The sequence below is a fragment of the Daphnia pulex genome, chromosome 10, assembly GCF_021134715.1.
Source record: "Daphnia pulex isolate KAP4 chromosome 10, ASM2113471v1".
Classification (NCBI taxonomy): Eukaryota; Metazoa; Arthropoda; class Branchiopoda; order Diplostraca; family Daphniidae; genus Daphnia; species Daphnia pulex.
Window position 1 is genome coordinate 3852855 of NC_060026.1, and position 21235 is coordinate 3874089.

Genomic DNA, 21235 nt, shown 5'->3' on the forward strand with positions numbered 1-21235 from the left:
ATAACTCTTAAGAAGAGCCTGAGTTTGTTCCAATCGAGAGTTTGTAATTGGCGCACCGACGGCGATGGATAGTGGTGCAGCCAGACGGCCGTGACTCTCTCTCTCTCTCTAGAAATATCGCTGTCAAGGCCACTAGGTGATGCATCAAACATGCCATTTAATATTACAAAGCAAAATAAGAAAGAAATGAACAACACTATAGCTCAAAGGATAGGTGGAAAAGAAAAAAGAAATCCAAACCGGTTGGGATAGGCACTGCCTAGATGACTAAGCAGCAGCAGCAGCAGCAGACGCGATTATGTAATGCCGCTCCTTCTTCTTCAATCGCAATTCTATTTACATATACTGTACCATATTGTGATGTGTCCCTAGATTGGGAAATATTCTCGCCATGCAGGTCAATGTCACAGTCTATAGTGTCCCAGATTTTTGTTTCACTCTAATATAACGATTGCGCTTTATGAAGGGATATAATAGACAGAAATTCCTTCCGTCTGATGTCACTTTTATGGCAAACTCACCACTCACGACTGTGAGCGCACCTAAGAAGAAGAAATTAAATTACATTTTATATGATTTCTCGTAGCTTGAGCGTATTTGCATGTTCATTTTTTCAAGGGAAATAATATTAGTCAAATGAAATTTCATTATTTTTCAATGGATTAAAGAAAAGGTTACTTTTATTCTCTCTACCAACCCGAAGGCGTGTACCCAAGGACCTTGTTGAGATGCTATCGGATGGATCCTTAATCAGCTGTTCAAAATCAACTAAATATTACACGACGGCAACATAGTTTTATGCTTGAATAATGTTGGCCAAATTAGTTTAGTTCGTTGGGTGCGCATTGTTAATCGATCAATTAATTGTACAAAAAATCCAATAGGTGACATATGTAGCGTGCGACAGACGTCACGTAAACAAGCTGTTATACCTCCAGTTCCAGACAATTTTTTTTTAACCTGTTAACTCCAGTGAAGAAAACAAAAAAAAAACTTATGAAAATCTTAGCAGCGCTTCGAATGGGAGTTACCCAGGTACGGATACAACGTCGGTTTGTACGTACTGGAAGGGACAGGTCTTGCACGAAATTGCCTGGGCTCGTCTTTTTCGGTAGGTTTCGCTTTCACTTTTGGTTTTGAACTATGCTTTTTCATTGCTCGTCGATCCGGTCGATCCTTATTTAGCTTAGAGGATGGAGGATTGTAGGTACTGGCGGGAGCAGGTTTGGCCCGGAATGGTTTGGGGGTAAGATTTGCTCCAGGTGATTTGACGGCAGCCGCGACAGGAGGTTTCATTCCCGCCGAAGGGCTTACCTGGAGTTTTTCGGGCCTATTTCTTGTCACTGTTCGGTTTTTGACCATTTCAGTTTTTCTGATTGGGATTGGGATTTTCGACTCCAATTTCGGGGGATTATCGCCAGTGTCTTTGTCATCGCCAGTAGCGGATAAATCGTCCGTATAAATAACGTTTACTATTTCAAAAGGAGCTATAGGAGGGTCTGGTATGATCGAATTTAAAGCCTCTTTAGTCACCTCGTTCACATTGTCCTGACGCTCGGTAGAAGATACGTCACTTTTGGGTCGAGTACGCGGTTCGGGTTTAATAGCGGATTTCGCGAGTGGTTTTATGGTCGTCGTTCGGTTAATACGATTTGGTCTTTTGTAGCCGGTAAGCCGATTCCAAATGCGCTTTAAGAATCCAATCAAGCCGAAGCAGTAATCAGTTCGGCCTTCAAGCTTAGGCATGGGCTGTTTCACTTTCTTTCGTCTGAGCTTTCGATTTTGCTTATTATTTATAACGGTTTCATGTTCGGTTTCGTGGTCCGCATCGTAGTTGGCTTCATAGTTCCAACTGCTGGATTGTATTGGATTCTTGAACCAAATCAGTAAAAGTTGTTGTTGTTCCATCGACAATTGCCCACAGTCGTAATAAGGTTCATTGTCAAGTAAACCTTGGAAGTGTTCATCGACTGATTCTACGTCATCGGTGTGGAATCGCTGGTAGAGTCTGTTGAAAGTAATTTTCTTATTCTTGGCGCCGGAAACTTCTCTCTTTATCAAGACGTCCAGCAGTTTTTTGTTGTTTAAAGATCGTCTCATTTCATCACGGCTGACAGCTTTGGGAAGCGGCCGGTGAAATTCTTCAATGGAGAGCTCCAATATCTGAGCGGCGATTTCATCTTGGAATTCCTTCTGTTTTTTAGACAGACCACGATTCAACCACAGTTTGTGGTACAGATGGGAGATCCCCGGATCTTTCAAAGCTCTGATGAAAAACGAGTATGCAAATATCTGATGGTTATTGTTCGTTTCGTTCCTGTCAGATTGAAAGAGCTGACAATGATGGTAAAGAATTTCGATTCCATTTGGGCGATAAATGATGACCCGTCGAATGAGGCTCGGTAAAACATGCGTTAATAGATTGGGCAATTCTGTATATACGTACACCCATAACATGTTGGTCATAGCCAAGTGGTCTCTGGTGTAAAGATCGACCAAAAGCGCTGCTAATAGGGCCCAGCTCAAGAAAACTTTGCCATGTCTCATCTTTTTCCAAATCTCATTAAAAGGATCTCTTTCCCAGTCAATTGGATTAACGAGATCTTCTCCAACGATAAGAAAATAAACTGTGTGAACAATGAAGAAGAGTAGGTATAGGGGAAGTGGCACTCCCACAAGGTTTGAGAACTCGAATACTTTCAAGATGAATTGCATGTTGGCATTGAATCAATTTGAAAGTTCAGAATATTAAGGTGGTAATAATGTTCTGCTGATACTATGGTGGATCGGTGCCTCTATATATGCATTCCGTCTCGGAGTGAAGTACCGGCAACATGCGGATCGCACCTTCTATCCTTGAATTTCAAATTGTTTTTTAACGTGACGGTTACAGAGTTTAAAACTGGGATAGGCAAATATATTTCGCATATTATTCAAATTAGAACGAAATTATTAAATATAAATAGATTGAGATATTTGGAATACAATCCGGTTAAATAGTAAGTCGTCAAAGCATAATCGTCTAGCGGAGAAAAAACGCAACTAGCTATATTACGCAACTATATTGCGTAACATACTAACATGTTACGCAATATAGTCTGCTAGCAGCTGCCAGCAGTTTTGACCCTACCGCTGGAAGGTCAATGTCTGTATACAAGCAGAAATGTCTGGTAGCGAACTTGACGGTAAAAGATATCGTCATGACATTTATTTTAAGACGTGAATCTGCCACCTTATTTCTCCATCTGGAAGAATGGAGAAATAATCATAAAATATAACATCATAATTAATCGTACGTGCGCCAGGACTGACCCGGACTTCGATTGGCGCTAACAAGATCTGGTATAAACACGTCTGTATAGTGAAATGAAAGACATTTAGTGAAATTTGTCAAACGGAATAGTGTTAGGGCATTTTGAGAAATATTCTTTCCATTTTCCATCCATCTCAGGAGTTAATTCATTAATTAATCGATTTCAATGGATCAAGGGAAAGGTTTTAAACTTCTTTCTCTACCAACCCGAAGGCGTGTACCCAAGGGCCTTGTTGATGTTGAGAAGATGCCTATCGGTTGTCATTAGATCATTAATCAGCTGTTAAAAATAAATGAAATTAAATATAACACGACGGTAAAGTAGTTTTATATTTTAAAGAAATGTTGTTGAAAATTTAGTTTAGTTTTTAGTAGATCCATGAATATGTTTTTTTTTTTTTTATAATCGATTGATTAATTGCCCAAAACATGCAACAGGTGACATAAATGTAGAATGCGACAGACGTCACGTAATCAGCTGTTACCATCTACAACAACAAAACACCCCCGAATTGGCGAGTTCCCAACAAACTCTGAAAGAAAAACAAAAGAAAACACATTTGACGTCCAGAAATTAAAGACCCAGCATGCCTAGTCTCAATTGGTTTAATTTAAATCGCGTGGATGGTGGGCCATCGTACTTTGGCAATTCAAACCGGCTTTCGGCCTCGTTATACTGGAACGATTGGCTATTCGGCGTGGTCATTACAGCAGCTGCTTTCGTCACAGTTTTGCTTCTGCTCTCACCTATCTACAAGCACCAGTGGAGAACTGTCTCACTCGTAAGTTGAATTGACATTCCACTTGTTTTTCCTGTGCAACAATTTTTACGACAGACTATCAAAACATTTTGACAGGTAACTACAAGCATTCTCATGGGAGGTGCTTTCCTCCTGGGTTTAGTGATGCCTTGGTGGCAGTGTGGTGGGCCGGTCTCCGTTCGAGCACCCATTCGAGTTCAAGATGCCGAGGCCATGAATCTCACGATCGAAGTTCACGTCGGACTCGATTACGTCAACATCACACTGGTACTGGATCCCAGTCAAAATGCACCAGCCCAACAGAAAACGGAGAATGTGGTTCTACCTCGATTACTGCCACGAGATTCCATCCAGCTGATCACTGGATCCTACGAGAAAGCGAGCGATCTAAGTGTCATCAAATTTAACGAGCGGATCGAACTGAAAACGGCCGAAGACATGCGAGTGCAGTTCAGGGAAGCCCTGGAACGCGGATTGCCTGTTCCCATCTTGACCGTCATCAACTATTTTAGTCACCAGGAAGAAGGTTTCCGCTGGTCTGTCGATTACCGAAGGGCTGGATTCTTTTGCCAATTTTTCCTGACGTTGACGCTCATCAGCTGGGCGTGGATGAACATTTTCTTCCTCGTCATTCCGCAGCACGGAGCCGTTGCCATGATAACCACCGGTTTGCTGGGCCTGATGGCCGTCTTCCTCTACTGGATATTGTTGCCAGCCTTGGATCTAGTCATCGTCATCAATGGAAGCCTACTCCAATTCAAACTGGACGGCTGTTACTGGACTGTGCTCGTCACTGGTCTGGTGGCTTTGTTGACCGGAAGCGCCATGCTGATTATCGAATTGCGTCATCCAGGCAGTTTGGCATTCGATCTGGAAGTCGACTCCGACATCAAAGAGAAATTGATCAACAAAGTGGTCGAGAGACGTTCGGTCAAGCAGCAGCCATCTTTGCAGTCGCTTAATCCGCACAAACCGAGTTTGAAGTCGAAAGTATCGGTCGTCGACGCTACAGCAACTGCTTACGTCGAAAAGAGCCAGATGACGTCAGACACGAAACTCGATTCCGGATTCGGAGTCTCGACGGAATCGAGCAACATCTCCGGACTCCTTTCGCACCAGATGGATTCGGTCACCGATCTGGAGCAGATTGCCACTATGGATGGATCCTACTTCAAGTCGACCGTCACGAATGTACGGTAAGACATTGTCTTATTACATTAGGCAATTTGGCCGTTAATCGCTTCTCAATCCAGTTGATTCAAGCGGAGAAGGCTCCAAAGATTTACAGCTACACGTTCCGGCAGGGAAGAGAATTGCCCAGCTTTCACGAGAGCACAATTTCGTTGCACAGTGAGATGGTGCCTCGTTTCTTGGACAGCATTGTCGAAGAGGATGTTGTCGTCCATCGGTCGGCTCATTCGCCTCCGCCGGCAGTTTCGGTGGGACCGCGACGCGTTTCCCAGTCGTCGTCGGACACGGAAAAGGAAGAATGGCAGGATCCGATTGAAATGAGCGAACCAGAACGTCAGCACCACAGTCACCACACTGATTCCGATGGACACAATGATACTTTCTGTTCTACTTACAGTTCGTCCACCAATCCTTCTCCTAGACGTCGTTCTCAACGCGCAATGTCAATTGGGTATTTTCATTCTATTTGATTTTTTAATTTGGATTATTCTACATTTATTTGTTTGGTAGGTCACACCGAGACATATTCGGACACACACCCAAGGACGCAAAGTTATAGCGCTACATACGATATTTTGTTTATATCAGAGTTTTTCCTTATTCAGTGCGTTGCAAGAAATTATTGAGTAACAGAAATAAAAAAACGAATCATTCATTAGAAATGTAAAAAAAAAACCGCTAGACTCGTTCATTTTGTCATGTATCGCAATACTTAACAATCGATTGAAATATAGGAAGTAAGACGACGTCGTCTGCTTCTGTCCAAAGAAATTATAGGAATGGGCGTAATACAAATGAAGTGAATTATTCCTGGATTACAAGCTTTTAAAAGTTGTTACACAGATTTGGAGTAACATTGGTTAGATTTGTGATTTGTCCTGATACAATAATCCTAGTAGTATCAACTATTTGAGTGAAATGGCGACCAGCACACACACAGACGATAACGAGAGCAGAATTCGAGAAGGATTTATTTGTCCTATTTGCATGGAAGATTTGGCTACAGATGACCAGTTACTTCTTCATTTCGAAGAAGCTCATGATACAGAAGAGGATAATGATGTATTACAGGCTTTCAAAGGTAATAACCACTTCATTTGTTTCATTAGTATGCATTGCGATTACTATGTACAACATGCTATCATATTCAGCACAGTAGGAAGTTTTATGTATGTAAACACAATTATTTTAACAGAAACTTTTTTTTATTATGTTTTGGTTTTAGACTTTCTTGGCAAGGCTAAGAAGATTTTGAAGTCAGACAATCCTTTTGAGATTCTGGAGAAAACCAGTTCAAAATCCAGTCAGCAAAAGCAGGATCATGTTGAATGGGATCCTCAAGATTTTGGTAAGAAATTTTCAAAAAGTTAACACTCTGTTCATTATATCTAATTGAAATACATTGTAGGTGTAATACATAGTCACTGGTCGGATTTCCGTAAGTTCCGGAGTAACCGAATGGACTTTTACGCTGCCGAAACAAACAAATTAATCATTCGACTAGATAAAATTGTATCTTGCTTACCCAGTGAAGCTGCGAAAAGACGGGAGCATGAACAAAACATAGTTACTTGGGTTAACGACGAGGATGTTCAGCTATGCCCACAATGTGCTAAATCATTTAACATACTTAGACGGAAACATCACTGCCGTGTCTGTGGTACCGTACAATGCCACCAATGCAGTCAATTTCTCTTGCTTTCATTTGCAAGTAAGCATTATTGTTTTACAAATGTATTTTTTTAAAGATGTTTTGTGTTTCAGTTTCTCATTATTCCCCATTTACTTTTTGCAAGGGAAACTGACAAATCCCAGCTATATTCCAACCTTAGATGACAACAAGGAGAAACCAAGTCCTCCTAAGAGATTAACTCACGCTGCCGTCCATGCTCTTAAAAGGACTGGATCTACCACTAGTTTGACGTCACTGACCTCTCTAATTGATACCGATACGGGAGAAGGTCACATCAGAGTTTGTTATTATTGTAAACAGGTTCGCAAACGTAATGCTTTAGTTTAAGAATTTTAAAAACCATAACAAACGTTTTCCAGCTTCTTGAACGACGCGAACAGCAAATGGACAGCCGGAGTCAAAACGCTGTCATCGCCGAACTCTATAATGAAATGCGGAAGTACATGGAAAAAGGTGCCGAACTCATGCCGGTTTTCTTGAAAATGCTCGAATCTTTTAGGTTTGTCATAATTTCTTAAGGAACAAATCAATGTTTCACAAATGATAACTTTCTATTTAATTGACAAGTCAAGGTGAATCTACTTACAATTTGAAAGATGCTCAAGAATGTCGTCTGAAACTATTGAAAATTGCCGAATACGTTGACGGCTACAGGTATCCAATTTTCTCTTAATTTTCTCTTTGGCGCTATTGGTAAATTTATTGATACACTTTTTTTATTTATTGTTTAGTAAAAAAATCCAGTCTCTGGGAATCGATGATGAGAAGAATCCCACGTCTGGCACTGCTCTGTCATTACAACTCAAAATTCGTCTTTCTGCAGTAAACTTCTTGAAAGAAAATCTACTTGGATTGCCGAACTTGCCCACTGAAGAACAACTTATAGTGCTGCAAGCTGAGAGGCGGTAAGGCAGATCAATTAACTTTTAGTTATGAATTCATTTTACCCGTCCATTTCTCTTCAGTCAAGCAATCGAAAAGCGCATAGCTCAAGAGAAAAAAGCTGTTTTTGAAAAACGGGAAACAGAAACTAGGCGTCAACACATGGATAATCAGAAAGATTTTGAAGCAGTAAGTTTTTTACTTTTTTTCCATCCTGCACAGTGCTTATGTCTGATTACTTAAAAAAATATTGCGTTGCATTGTAATCTATTTAATTGTAGGTGTCCGTGGATAGAGGTTGGGGAGTAGAAACCTCAAACATAAGAAACGTAAATGAATCAGATGATCCGATGCTACAGCAAATGCAAATAATGCGGAATTACATTCAACAAGCTAGGTATACATGAAAATTATTGACTAGGGAATTTCTAGGTTATGCTTTGAAATCCTGTCTTCAAAATTAAAAAAATTCCTTATTCATTTTCTTTCATTTTCTAATCTACTAGGCGTGCAAATCGTTACGACGATGTTGTTATCCTGGAGGCAAACTTACGTGATCTTCAGATTGAACACGAGAGAATGCAGTCTCAGTCATAAGATTTCGATCGACATTCCATCAATTGATCAAATATAGAATGGTCAAATAACATGTTTATTCGCCCCCCACAATGTGATATTCGTTATTTTGAATGCGATATATAATAATGAATGCAACTTCCGTTTTTTTGTTCATAAATGCATATGATTAACTTCCTAGTTAGAAAAAGAATTATGCAATTCCAAAGGAATGAACTCTAGAAAATACATCAAATTTCAGGCCTGTTGGAGGTGTAGAAGCAGCATTTGCGAAAATTGTGTGGCACTAATTAGACATTTGAAAACTTTCAAATCTTACACTAAATAAATAAATAATTAAGTAGCATTTGAATTTTATAACTGAAGAGTGAAGCTATAAATGTTAACGACTAAAGCTAAACTTCAAAATCCATCTCTGTCAAATAAAAAATAAGAATTTCGCGCTGCTCCGCTAGGGGTCGGCTGCAGACGATTCTTCTTTTTACGTTTTTACTTTTTAGCCAAGTAACAACGGCTGTCCCTAAACTGCGAAAGCGAAACGCGAAACGCGAAACGCCTAAAATGCGGAAAGGCTGTGCGAAACGGACCAAAATTTTTGGACCGTTTCGCGGGACCAAATGCCGGAGGGCATACTAAAATGCGAAACCTCAAAATGCGAAACGAAAATGTTTTCTTTTCCCCACCAGAGTGCAAATTGACGGATGAGGCCCGTTTAGGCCGCCATGTTTCATGACTCATAGTATATGTAATGTGAATGTATGTATGGATATGAATGTGTGTACACTATATATTAACGAATATTACTTTTCGCTAGAGTTTTGAAAATAAAATGTTTGTATTTCATGGGAAAACAGTCTTATCAAATTAAATTTATTTAGTCGACTCGATTACTCTTGTTTCTTCAAGAGCACGGGGGTCCCTCGGATGAGCTCTTGAATGAGAAATCTCCAATTAAGTCTTTGTGGAATAGAGGCGGAAGAAGCTTTCAGCACGTTTTAGCTGGGTGGCATTTTCAATAAATTTCAATCGAATAGCTATATATATTTAGACGCCGGGCTGCTATCGGCTGATAGTTTTTTTCCATTTGACTTGGTCAGCCGATTTTCCTCGGCGAACAACTGTTGAGAGAAATTCCGGCTAAGAGAAACAGATTGATCGAATGACATAGAGAACGTCGACGACGTAACAATGTGTTAATGTACCCCGCTGGGCGCTGTGGGATTATTTTATTTAAGACATTGAAAGGGGGGAGCAATCAAATTTCATTTCTTCAGCCGCTACACTATTTCGGTTTAAATTATGAAAAATTGAAGTCAAAAGTCAGCTATGCGTCTTGGGACGGGCTGATGAGTGATTCAACCGAGGTATGAAATAAATCAGCCTACACCACCTAATGATAATAAAAGAAGAAAAGATTAAAACAAATTCTATTATCGAGCAAATTAAGCTTAACATTTTTCCCCCGTTGACAAAGTCATCGACACGAGCGTTCTTTCCATGCGCACATGCACACATATTGTATCCACCTAGCCATCACAGAAGAAGAAAAATCAAGAACCGAAACTTTCCTTAAACATAAAAATGATTCTTTGATACCTGAATTGTAGATTGAAAATACAAAGATTTGATTTGTGATGCCAATCTTCTAGCGCTTGTAGCAAAAGTAAAGCACAGATACGCCTGCTCCACACTATTACTTGGGCAGCATGAGCTATGAAACTATTACCACTCTCAGAATTCCACCAAGGTTTTCTATGACAGGGATAACAAATTATTGCTTTGAACAAGAAAAGCGATTAGAAAAGAAAACACTTGCATAATTTTTCCGTCACCTCAGAAACAGTAGATGTATTACCTATGAGAACAGACAAGTATGAGAATAACATACAGACAGCATGATAATTTTAACTAAAAAATACCTCAGAGAATGTAGGTTACAATGTATCAGGTGAAACATCATGTCACCTCACATTGGGAAGTTTTTTCTTTACTCTCATTTATTTCTTTGCAGAAAGACAGCTTACTTCAGCAAAACGACAAAGCGAGTTTCATGAAGTGGACATCTCCCATGACTTTAATTATCTAAAAAAAATGCATCAATTAGTTGGGCGAAGAAAAATATTAGAAAAAACAAAGTATCTGAAACATCAGATGAGTTAAGTTTGGAATCAATAAATTGACTATGTCAAATTCAATCCATTCCCTCCATTAGATCATCAACAAAGATTGCAAAAACCCACGAAATTACATACCAAGTTTAAGAAGTATTGCGGTGATTGAATGGCAAATAACGTGAATCACAAATCAAAATCATGAATACAATAGGTAAATACACAAAACTGTAATATCCTTTTAATTTAACGAATTATATACAAAACAGAAACTAGGATAAACTAACTCGAAGGCAAGGTGTTTTTATCTAGACGAGTAGATTTTTGTGACGCAAGTATGTTAATGGCGTCGTCTGTTGACGTTCTGTTGACGTTTCGCACCCACCGATTTCGCATTTTAGTACGGACCCAAGGCCTAAAATGCGAAACAGGGTCCCAACTTTTGGGTCCGTTTCGCACAGCTTTTCCGCATTTTAGGCGTTTCGCGTTTCGCGTTTCGCTTTCGCAGTTTAGGGACAGCCAGTAACAACTAATAATATACGGATCATGTCCTGCCTGATTACCATCAAATATCCCTTTTTCGATTAAAAGAAACATTCCCTAGAAGTTTCGCCATTCCGTGTTCGTTTTCCAGCATGAATTTTTAAAACTTTCAAGAACCTGTAAGATTTGTTAGTGCAAATTGTTTTATCGAGGGAAGTACGTTTCAGCCAAATCGGATAAAAATGTACGATTCGCCAACGAGCTTGCAGAACGTCTGCGCAAATTACATAGGTGTAAATATTGAAGCGTTTTGTGTGGTATGTAGCTTTTCATTATATATAAATTGTTCTTCAAATTTTACTGTTGGAATGTATAATTTGTTTTGCAGGCCCAAGGTGATGAAGAACCGATGACACTTACGTTCAAAAAAGGGCATATCTATTTGCATACCAGTTTGTCTGAACAGCTGTTAAACATTTTGGGGAAAAGTGGGAAGATTAATGATGAAACATTGCCCATATTCAATAGTAGCAATACCAGATTGGAAAAGGTTATCATTCATAATGCTACAAATCTTAGTTGCAAAGGCTTGAGAACACTTAAACAGCATCACATAGTGGATTTAGAAGCTACACAGTTGAAAGTTACCATCAGTGAACTGATCAGCTCCCTCAGTGATTGGACGATAGAAAATTTAAGAAGTTTGGTTGTCAGCGACTGTACATTTGTAGATAGTTCTAAAGTGGCTGTTATGGTCTCCTTATCCAGATTAAAGAATTTAAGGACTTTAAATGTGAGTTATACTGAATTTAACAATCACGGCCTCGAGATCATAGTTGAAGACCTACGTCATTTGGAGTGTCTGGATCTGAGTGAAACTAGAGTTTCGGAAATATCGCCGTTGCGAAAGTGCCGTACTCGGTTGAGAGCTCTTGTTCTGCACAATCTAAAGATATCCGATGCCGCCATCCCTGTTATTATCGACTTACCTCGCTTGAGACACCTAGATGTATCGAGGAATTCGAACTTTTCCTCGCGTTTCCAGCAACAAGTCTATGTCCTCCTCGACCACATTACGCCTCCTTTGTCCCTGTCTATCAGTGAACTCCTTCTTGAACAGGGAGCACTTCCAGAATTGGAGCACTTAGATGTATCCGGATGCGACCGCGTTGACATTGACGCCTTAGCCCAATTCATCCATTGTCATCGATCATTGACATTTCTCGGTCTATTGGATTGCGAAGCATGCTACGATAGTATGTTTGTTGAAAAAATTAGTTCTCATACTACTTCTTTGATGGTAAGTTGAATATGAATCAACATAAATTAATACGATCAATAACTAATTCGGGTATTAACAATAGATCACCGGATCGGCCAATGAAGAACAAATTTTAGAATCTCTGGTTCGCTATCCAAAGCGCATCCGGTGCACTCAAAAGTCTTTGTATGAGCTATTTTCTCTGACCCAGCAATTCGACGAGCCTAGAGTAGATGTCATTCAGGTAAATTGAGCTAATAAAAATAATCCTAAATGTATTATTTAATTATTTGGACTCTCTTTATAAGTTGGTTTTGCGAGCAATGCGTCTTCATCCTGAAGAATTCCACATTCAAATGGCAGCTACCGCTTGTGTGTACAATCTAACCAAAGGTGACGTCGGCCAGAAAATTCACCCACATATTCTCAAAGAAGTAGTTCATTATACGTTGGCTGCCATGGAAAATTTCCCCAACCATTTGCAGGTAGATACAATTTTTTAACAACAAAAAAAAGATAATAACTATATTCGTTTTTGTTTTTGTTTTTTTTTTTAAGCTGCAAAAAAACACTTTATTGACGTTGTGCAGCGATAGGATATTACAAGATGTAACGTTCGATCGTTACCGCTGTGCCAGATTAGTACTTGATTGCCTGTGCATCTTTGAAGACTCGTCAATGGGCCGAATGAGCGTAGCCATATGCTCTATTCTGGCAGCAAAAATTTCGACATCAGAAACTACCGTTCTAGGCTCGACACCAAAATACATGCGTAAGCTGCTAGCAATGGTGCGAACCAAGATGGAATCGAATCAGGTTGATATTACTCTGAAATTCACCCTCTCAGCCTTGTGGAATCTTACTGGTAAGTTTTTGCAGTTGTCTTTTTTCAAAAGCCATTTATTCAAACTTACTTGAATATTAGATGAATCACCAGAAACATGTTCAATATTTCTGAGAGAGGGAGGCTTGGATCTTTTCCTTCAAGTGCTCGAAGCCTTTCCAGGAGAATCTACTGTCGAAACCAAGGTAAGTTCACAAAGGCTGCTTGATTTATCATTTGAATTTGTTCTTAATCTAACGCAAACAAATCTCAAATAAAATAAAAACTAGATCCTCGGATTGATTAATAATATCGCTGAAGTCAAGACTTTGAGGCACCGTCTGATTGTTGACCCATTCCTAATGGCTCTTCATAGACTTTTGCGCTCTCCCCTGATTGATGTCGCTTATTTCGCAGCCGGTATTATTGCTCATTTGGCTTCAGGTGGCGTTGAGTTCTGGACTTCGAAAACTGTTCCACGACATGTTATGCTTGAGGAACTGGTGAGTGAAACTGAATACTCAAAAATTTTTCTGTATTTTTTATTAATTTTTATTTATCATTGGTGCATAAAATTAGGGTGTAGTAGTAATGGAATGGAATAGTCCAGATAGTGAAATGGTGGCTTATCGATCATTTTCACCGTTCTTTCATTTGATCCTATGTTACGAAGCTCCACAGGTTCAACTGTGGGCCCTTTGGGCTATTCTACATGTCTGTAGTAAAAATGGTGAGAATTTATGCATTTATTTTTACCACTTTTTGTCTGACAGTCCAATGCTTTTCTCCCACTAATAGGCAAACGTTATTGTTTGATGTTGTATGAAGAAGAAGGAGATGAAATATTGAGCACCATAGCTGCAAATTCTAATGCATCGAAAGAAGTACGTCAGTTTTGCGTATCAATAATGGAACTTTTGAAAATGGAAGGTTTAATTCGAAATGAAAAAATTACTCTAATACCATCTGTTGATGAGCCAAATAGTAAAATGTTTGAAAATGATATTCATTTATAAAACATAAAACAATTAGGAGAAATAATTTTTAAAGAACAATGACTTATATGCTTAAGGGACTGGAGTGTGTAGTATAGATCAAGTGAATTCCCATGGCCTATATTATTACGGAAAAGTTTCAAATCTCCTTTTATTTTGGCTAGTCAACTGTGATTTCGAGTACATATAATAGAATTTCCCAATGCTTCTGTGATTTTTTTTTAAATATTCTAAATGGCATACACATTTTATCAGGAAAAGAAATACTTCAATGACACAAAAATCGTATTAAAAAACAAGAAATCATGTACGACAGGGTATGGTCTATGGACCATTTTTTATTTAATTTTCATTCGCTTTTTTCATCTGCTCATCCGGGCCAGACCTATAGAATTAGAGAAAGAGAGAATTCTTTATTTCCATATAGAATTCTATAGCTCTGGTTCTGTCTGGGCGCTCCGGTTTCCGGCCGCGGGCTCTGTGTACTCAGTTCGATATTTTTACCATTTTTCAGATCATGCAATGCAGCAAATTGTTAATTCGTCTGCAAATTTACCGTTGTATATTTGTAAAAATGTAAACATTGAGAAAAACTTTCTGTCAGTGGATTTACCGGAAATCCTTATAGAAATAAAAAATCTATTTCATTGCTTACAATCAGTTCTTCTCATACAGCGCAATAATGGCGAATTGCTACAAAAAATGGTCCCCGTATGCAGAACATTACAATCCTATAGGTAGCCTATTACAGCAAACAAATTGTTTTATTGAATGAAATTAATAATGTGACAACTATTCAATATTATCTATCAGAGGTAGGAAGTAAAGATGGAAAAGATATTGAACCACACGATAATGCAATTGTTAGAGCTTGCAATGCCTTGTACCATCCAAATCACCTTCTAACTAACAACCCACAAACAACATTATTTATTGGAAGACTAGATAAGAATGTAACTGAAAAAGATTTAGAAGATGTAAGTTGTATTATATTGCACCTAGTTTATGATCACAGTATGACAAACCATTACACATTTTCAGGTGTTCATCAAGTATGGCAGATTAAAAAATGTAACTGTTGTACGAGATGTTGTTACTGGATACTCCAAAAGATATGGTTTTGTTGAATTTAAAAACAAACATGATTGCCACGAAGCAAGAAGTGAACTGCATCAAACAGTTTTAAAAGGGAAAAAAATATTAGTTGAATTTGAGTGTCAACATACTCTTCCTGGATGGATTCCTAGGAGGCTTGGTATAATAGCAACATTTTATGTTTTCTACAATGAATTTACCTATTGTGTTAATTAATTTTTAGGTGGTGGCTTTGGTGGGAAGAAAGAATCTGGACAGTTGAGGTTTGGTTGTCTTGATAGACCCTGGAAGAGGCCAGTCCAAGTTGAGTTGAATTGTAGTAAAACACCAACCTGTGACACACATAAGCATGCCAATAAGTATAGAACTGAATCCGAAAGACTACCTCAGAATCTGTATGAAACTAAAGATGGAAGACGAGACAAGTCCCGGTCATATTTGAACAGAAATCAGGCCAAGAGATATGGTAGCGAAGATTCTTCAGAAAATCCGAAACGTCGAAAAACTTAATTTAAATGATTTAATGTTGAACTTTAACATCGGCGCGGTTGAAGTAAACAATTCTTTTTTCTGATTTCATTTTATTTATTTTTTTAACTTTTGTTAGAAAAAATTTTTTATGGCAAAAGTCTATTATTGGCGACTAGTAAAACTAGATAGGGAATGAAGGAATAAATTTTATGAATAAACAGTAAAATGTAATGTACGGAACTTTGATAGTAAAGAAAGAACTAAGATAGACGTTATTGAGGTAGTAGTTCGAGATCACGCATATCCCCAGAAATTACATATCCGCCAAAATTTCTTGGTAAATCGAAATGAGATTTTCAGCCGCACTCTTCCTCACTCCAGGAATTGTAGAGGAATAGCAATCAGTTTGATACACTGGGATAAGAGGGAAACGTTTCAAAATCTTTTCAGGTAAACCATTTGCCAATCCAAAACTGTCCAATGGTGAGAACAGTTCTCGACAGACAGCAAAGAAATTATGGTCGTTATGAAGCCGATTGCACATATCTTGCTCGCTGTAGCTCATACAATGTGGATCGGAAGGCAGATGTTCACAACCGGCATTATCACTCGCATAAGGTACATCAAAATTTTCGGGTCGGTCTGTCATTGAAGGAAAATTTTAAAGAAAAGTTATCATGTTTTATGCTACGGAATTACCTGTTCGAATTTTTTCTAAATCAACCATCACAATATTTTCACCGTCTACGATCTTCAGAGTTCCATCAGAGCCCACAGCAGTATTAAATAGGCTAAGGTCGGTGAGATACAGTCTAAAATCAGCAGCTCCATTAGTGAATTTATCAGCGATGATAAGCAGTTGCAAAGCAGCATTAATTCGTTCTTTCCAGGAGGCCTGGGGAAGCCACTGTGCTAGGTTTGGCCCGACATATTCTTCTACTACTACTCGACCGCACGCCCCATAGTAGATAGGAAAAGGCCATCCTTCCTTGGCCGGAAACGTCTAAGAACGACATTATTTGCCAAGTTAAATCAACAATAAATCATTGAATAAAGCAAACAAATAAAATGTGTTCAATCAAATTATTGGTAAGTACAAATTTGTTGAATGCTTACTTGAAAAATTAACGGCTCCGAATTAAGTAATAATAATGTCATTAGGTTATACAGACATGTTAGTCTGTAAAGCCCAAAATTATTCTTAACGAATTCATTTTCGATGTAATTCAGTTTACGTTGAGATGGGCACATGAGCATGTCACTTCCTCTAAAACGACCAATAGAAGGCTGCAAATCATTACTACTAATATCTTGGGAGGAAGGATCAAAAACTCGTAAACGGTGAACAAGAGTGCTGCCATTCCCTTCGAAATCCTTAACACAATCAAGCCACACATTTTGCTGGGTGTAGGGGCGTACAGCTGCTGACACACTGACTTGTTGAATAGGATTATTTAGAAGTCCTACAGATTGTTGTAGAATGTGGTGATCAAGCTGTTCAAGCTGAGGATCATGTCCAAGCTTTTTCAGAACAACCTGCACAATCAATAAAAACACCAATATCACTTTCCCTTCATTTACCCTCAAGTTTTGCCACTGACAAAAATGGTGTCTTCTTTTGCAAAACATTCGAAAATAAAAAAATCCACAAATTTTTGAATAATTTAAAAGTGAAAAAGCCTTTTATAACTTACATGTTTATCCTTGAAGGTAGCAAAATAAACATTCTTTGTATTAAGCAATTGAGCTGCTTTAAATCTAGACCAAGTTTCTGGCACAATATCACCCATCAAGAAAGCGGGACATAACATAACTCCATAGCAAGCAGGACATTTTTTTAATTCAAGAAACTTTTCATCTGCTACATTCAAATATATTGGAATGGCTGATCTAAGAAGAGCAGTTGAGAAAACACCCAGAGTAACTACCCACACTAATAACGGTTTCATTCTCGAGCGAGATTTTATGTTTGGATATTTCAATATGCCCTCTTCACTATCTAATAGTTGTTGTTTTCCAACAATTTCGAAACTAAACTTTTCTTTAAATAACTGGGATTTTAAACGCATATTCAACGTTGAGCTAAAATTCTCAGAATCTAAATCACTTCGTCTTCTTCTCATGTCCATGTCCATGTCTTGTTTTGATATTGTTGATAAATTTCTAAAACCTATTGCCAGTTTGGGAAAATATTTACACCTTGTTGCCGCTAACTGAGTGTGATCTCAAAAAATGTTTAACTTATTCGTTAAAATTAAGGAGTATTTTTATCTTTAAATTTAAATTTAAATTCATTAATTTTCACTCCATAAAATGTTTGATTATCTGATTTTAAAGAAATGTCAACTTACTATTAGTATGCAATTTTGGCCGACAGATAGCACTTGTGTTTCACCCATGATGATGGCGATGGATTTTGTGTGTTGAAAGTTTTGTCTTGGGTTTTATTATACATCATAACTTGTTATAAAATCTTTTGGAAGTGGGTGTGGAACTATTTTCAAGTTTTGTGTACTGAATCAAGTCATGGCGTCACACGATAATAATGCGAAAGGACGTTTGCAGACTTACAAGAATCAGGGCAAAGACGTGGAGGTAAGGCCGATGACACAATTAAGTTTCTTTTAGGTCTTGTGTTTGTATCGTCGAATATGGCTCTGTTATCGAGGTTCAACTTATGTGTAATTAAATGATGCTTTTATATTTACAGGAGATGAGAAGAAGAAGGAATGAAGTTACAGTAGAACTGAGGAAAAACAAGAGGGAGGAAACTCTTCTCAAGAAACGAAATGTGCCTAACACTGACTCTACAGGTACACTTTAGCATTGTTTGTTAGAATATTTATATTGATGTAGAGACAAAATCTTTTTTGTTATGGGAAAGCTGATGTTGACTTTTCACTCGTTTACTTTTGTAGTGTTTACACGACTCATCTGTTTTTTCGAGTTTAATGTTCTTTGCTTGTTTTTAATAAAATTGCTAGATGAATTTAGACAATTTACACTTACAATTAGATCTAAAAAATTAACATCATTGAAATTAAATACATGGGAAATGAGTGTTGTAACTGAACAATTTAACTATTTTACATCATGACTAATTCATTCATTCAAAATTACATAATCATGTATCTCAATGCCAATAGATGAGGATGAAGCAGAAAGAGGCCTTTCGTTAGCGGGCTTAGAACAGATTGTTGCTAATGCATCAAGTCCTGATCCTGATATCCAATTAGCAGCCGTGCAAGCTGCTCGAAAGCTCCTGTCTTCGGATCGTAATCCACCCATTGATGCGCTCATTCAAAGCGGAGTTCTACCAGTATTTGTTAAATGCTTAGAACGCCAAGACAAGTATGACATCGCAAAACGAACATATTCTCGAAAGAAAGACCTCTAAAGTATAACTGTAATATTTTATTATTTTAGTGCCGCTCTCCAGTTTGAAGCAGCTTGGGCTTTAACCAATATTGCTTCTGGAACATCTGCCCAAACTCAAGTATGTGACATAAAAATCCAGTACGTCAGTTAGAAACTTAAAATAAAAATTACACTTATTTTTAATGAATAGGCGGTTGTGGAGGCGAACGCAGTTCCCCTGTTTCTGATGCTTCTCCACTCACCTCATCCAAATGTGTGCGAACAGGCCGTTTGGGCACTGGGAAACATAATAGGCGACGGCCCACATTTGCGAGACTATGTTATAAGTCTGGGTGTCGTACCAATCTTACTGGGTTTCGTGACAGACACAATACCCATTAGCTTCCTTCGTAATGTGGCATGGGTTATCGTGAACCTCTGTCGCAATAAAGATCCCCCTCCTCATGTTGACACTATTCGTGAACTGCTGCCGGCTCTTAATACCCTGATCCATCATACCGACACCAATGTAAGATCAAATAATCAGTGGAATTCCGTAACTGGCAAATTCAAATCTTTAATTTCTACACGCAGATTTTGGTCGACACAGTTTGGGCACTTAGTTACTTGACCGACGGAGGGAACGAGCAAATTCAGATGGTTATCGATAATGGTGTGGTGCCAAGCTTGGTGCCTCTTCTTTCTCATAAAGATGTCAAGGTAATTGCTACTTTACGCCTAGTCTGGCATTCGATTTTATTTTCTTCAATGGTATAATTGTAATTTTAAAATTCTAGGTTCAAACAGCTGCATTGAGAGCTGTGGGCAACATAGTCACAGGTACCGATGCACAAACTCAATGCGTCCTGAATTGCGACGCGCTGGCTCATTTTCAGACTCTATTGAATCACCATAAAGAGAAAATTAACAAGGTAACCAATATTATTATTATTATTTTGTACTTTATTTTTCCAATACTTTTACCATTTTGTGATTTTTCTCTACTAGGAAGCTTTGTGGTTCCTTTCGAACGTAACAGCAGGAAATCAACAACAAGTTCAAGCTGTTATTGATGCTGGGCTAGTTCCACTGATAGTCCAACATTTGTCAAGGGTAAACTTATTTCACTCAAGTTATTATTTTTGTTATTGATGATCATTTGTTCTGTTTTTTTAATGGCGTGTTTTCAGGGAGAATTTCAAACACAAAAGGAAGCTGCATGGGCTGTAACTAATCTGACGATCAGTGGACGAAAACAGCAAGTGGCTTATCTAGTTCAGTGTGGTGTTATTTCTCCTTTCTGTCATCTCTTATCATGTAAAGATCCCCAGGTAAAACTTGATTTTTAAATTTTATATGTATCAATACTAACCGGTATTTTAATGCATTTCAGGTTATTCAAGTTGTTTTGGACGGCATTTCGAACGTTCTGCGCATGGCTGCACCGGGTCAGGAAAGAGATTCCGTTGCGACTTTGATAGAAGAGTGCGGAGGTATTGTGAAGTTACATAAATATCACTATACATAATTGGCATATTTACATATAAGATGATAACATATTCTCCTATAATTTTAGGGCTAGATAAGATCGAGACTTTGCAAAATCACGAAAACGTTGACATTTATAAACTTGCTTATGATATCATTGAGCAGTACTTCTCCGAAGAGGTATGGAAACTTTAAATATCTTGATTTGGATTAGGTCATGTAACAATATACTTCATTTGTAGGTGGCGGAGGATCCGAATCTTGTTCCAGAAGCTAGTGAGGACGGGTTTCAATTTGATGCTAATCCCGGTGTCCCTAAAGAAGGATTCCAATTCTAAATCAATGGTAGTGGAGTATCTAAACAAGAATGGAGTAAAATTTCGGAAAACGATCGAAGGAATTATGGGAGAACTGTTCTTTTGCCAATTTAGAATGGACACCTGTTGTGTTTTCCTCAATAATCTTATTTTTGGTTCTATTCTTTCCAAGTCACTTAACTTCAACAGCTTCCCCAACAGTTAACTAGTTCTCTTAGATTCAATCATGCCAAGTGACAATTTTTTTTTTTTTTTCAATCAATCCTGGTTTATACCGCATCTTGCGCCTCTTTCGGACAACTCCTCTGTCTGCATTACTGCAATACACTAAGTTGTTGCTGTACAGAATTTTGGTGGAGAAAAATGTTTTGTGATTTAGGTTTTCATTTCATCTAATAAACATTTCATTCAAAGCTAA

At 38.2% G+C, this 21235-nt stretch overlaps 6 protein-coding genes and 1 long non-coding RNA gene across 10 annotated transcripts; 5 read left to right on the forward strand and 2 right to left on the reverse strand.

The window, feature by feature from the left end:
- The first annotated feature begins 3498 nt into the window (after positions 1-3498).
- LOC124204889 lies at positions 3499-6039 on the forward strand. Its single transcript, XM_046602124.1, has 5 exons — positions 3499-3629; positions 3752-4095; positions 4171-5265; positions 5328-5716; positions 5776-6039. Exons 2-5 carry the CDS (start codon positions 3901-3903, stop codon positions 5822-5824), a joined length of 1728 nt encoding a protein of 575 aa, XP_046458080.1. The 5' UTR covers positions 3499-3629; positions 3752-3900; the 3' UTR covers positions 5825-6039.
- Positions 5990-8663, forward strand: LOC124204892 (rabenosyn-5-like). Its single transcript, XM_046602126.1, has 10 exons — positions 5990-6346; positions 6491-6613; positions 6674-6976; positions 7062-7258; positions 7318-7457; positions 7526-7612; positions 7690-7863; positions 7924-8029; positions 8122-8237; positions 8347-8663. Exons 1-10 carry the CDS (start codon positions 6184-6186, stop codon positions 8435-8437), a joined length of 1500 nt encoding a protein of 499 aa, XP_046458082.1. The 5' UTR covers positions 5990-6183; the 3' UTR covers positions 8438-8663.
- A 569-nt stretch (positions 8664-9232) lies between these two features.
- On the reverse strand, positions 9233-10917 carry LOC124204895. Of its 4 annotated transcripts, none has more exons than XR_006879155.1 (6): positions 10669-10917; positions 10336-10498; positions 10249-10271; positions 10013-10168; positions 9870-9942; positions 9233-9806 (listed from the first exon to the last, which is right to left on the reverse strand). It is a non-coding gene; the product is annotated as an uncharacterized LOC124204895 (long non-coding RNA). The 4 variants fall into 4 exon arrangements; XR_006879156.1 differs by having other exon boundaries at positions 10013-10193; XR_006879154.1 differs by lacking the exon at positions 10249-10271.
- Positions 10918-11036: 119 nt separating this feature from the next.
- Positions 11037-14294, forward strand: LOC124204887 (protein zyg-11 homolog B-like). The gene is made up of 9 exons (XM_046602122.1): positions 11037-11327; positions 11399-12310; positions 12375-12515; positions 12580-12756; positions 12830-13136; positions 13197-13300; positions 13385-13597; positions 13674-13824; positions 13893-14294. Exons 1-9 carry the CDS (start codon positions 11253-11255, stop codon positions 14108-14110), a joined length of 2298 nt encoding a protein of 765 aa, XP_046458078.1. The 5' UTR covers positions 11037-11252; the 3' UTR covers positions 14111-14294.
- Positions 14295-14426: 132 nt separating this feature from the next.
- LOC124204894 (U11/U12 small nuclear ribonucleoprotein 35 kDa protein-like) lies at positions 14427-15758 on the forward strand. The gene is made up of 4 exons (XM_046602130.1): positions 14427-14826; positions 14903-15066; positions 15131-15344; positions 15408-15758. Exons 1-4 carry the CDS (start codon positions 14772-14774, stop codon positions 15692-15694), a joined length of 720 nt encoding a protein of 239 aa, XP_046458086.1. The 5' UTR covers positions 14427-14771; the 3' UTR covers positions 15695-15758.
- Positions 15759-15860: 102 nt separating this feature from the next.
- On the reverse strand, positions 15861-17822 carry LOC124204893 (divergent protein kinase domain 2A-like). The gene is made up of 4 exons (XM_046602127.1): positions 17350-17822; positions 16772-17191; positions 16355-16658; positions 15861-16297 (listed from the first exon to the last, which is right to left on the reverse strand). The coding sequence occupies exons 1-4, from the start codon at positions 17788-17790 to the stop codon at positions 15969-15971; spliced, it is 1494 nt and encodes a 497-aa protein (XP_046458083.1). The 5' UTR covers positions 17791-17822; the 3' UTR covers positions 15861-15968.
- Positions 17823-18015: 193 nt separating this feature from the next.
- Positions 18016-21235, forward strand: LOC124204891 (importin subunit alpha-3-like). The gene is made up of 12 exons (XM_046602125.1): positions 18016-18250; positions 18366-18468; positions 18802-19006; positions 19082-19151; positions 19224-19541; positions 19607-19732; positions 19810-19944; positions 20021-20125; positions 20203-20343; positions 20406-20505; positions 20589-20680; positions 20743-21235. Exons 1-12 carry the CDS (start codon positions 18182-18184, stop codon positions 20836-20838), a joined length of 1560 nt encoding a protein of 519 aa, XP_046458081.1. The 5' UTR covers positions 18016-18181; the 3' UTR covers positions 20839-21235.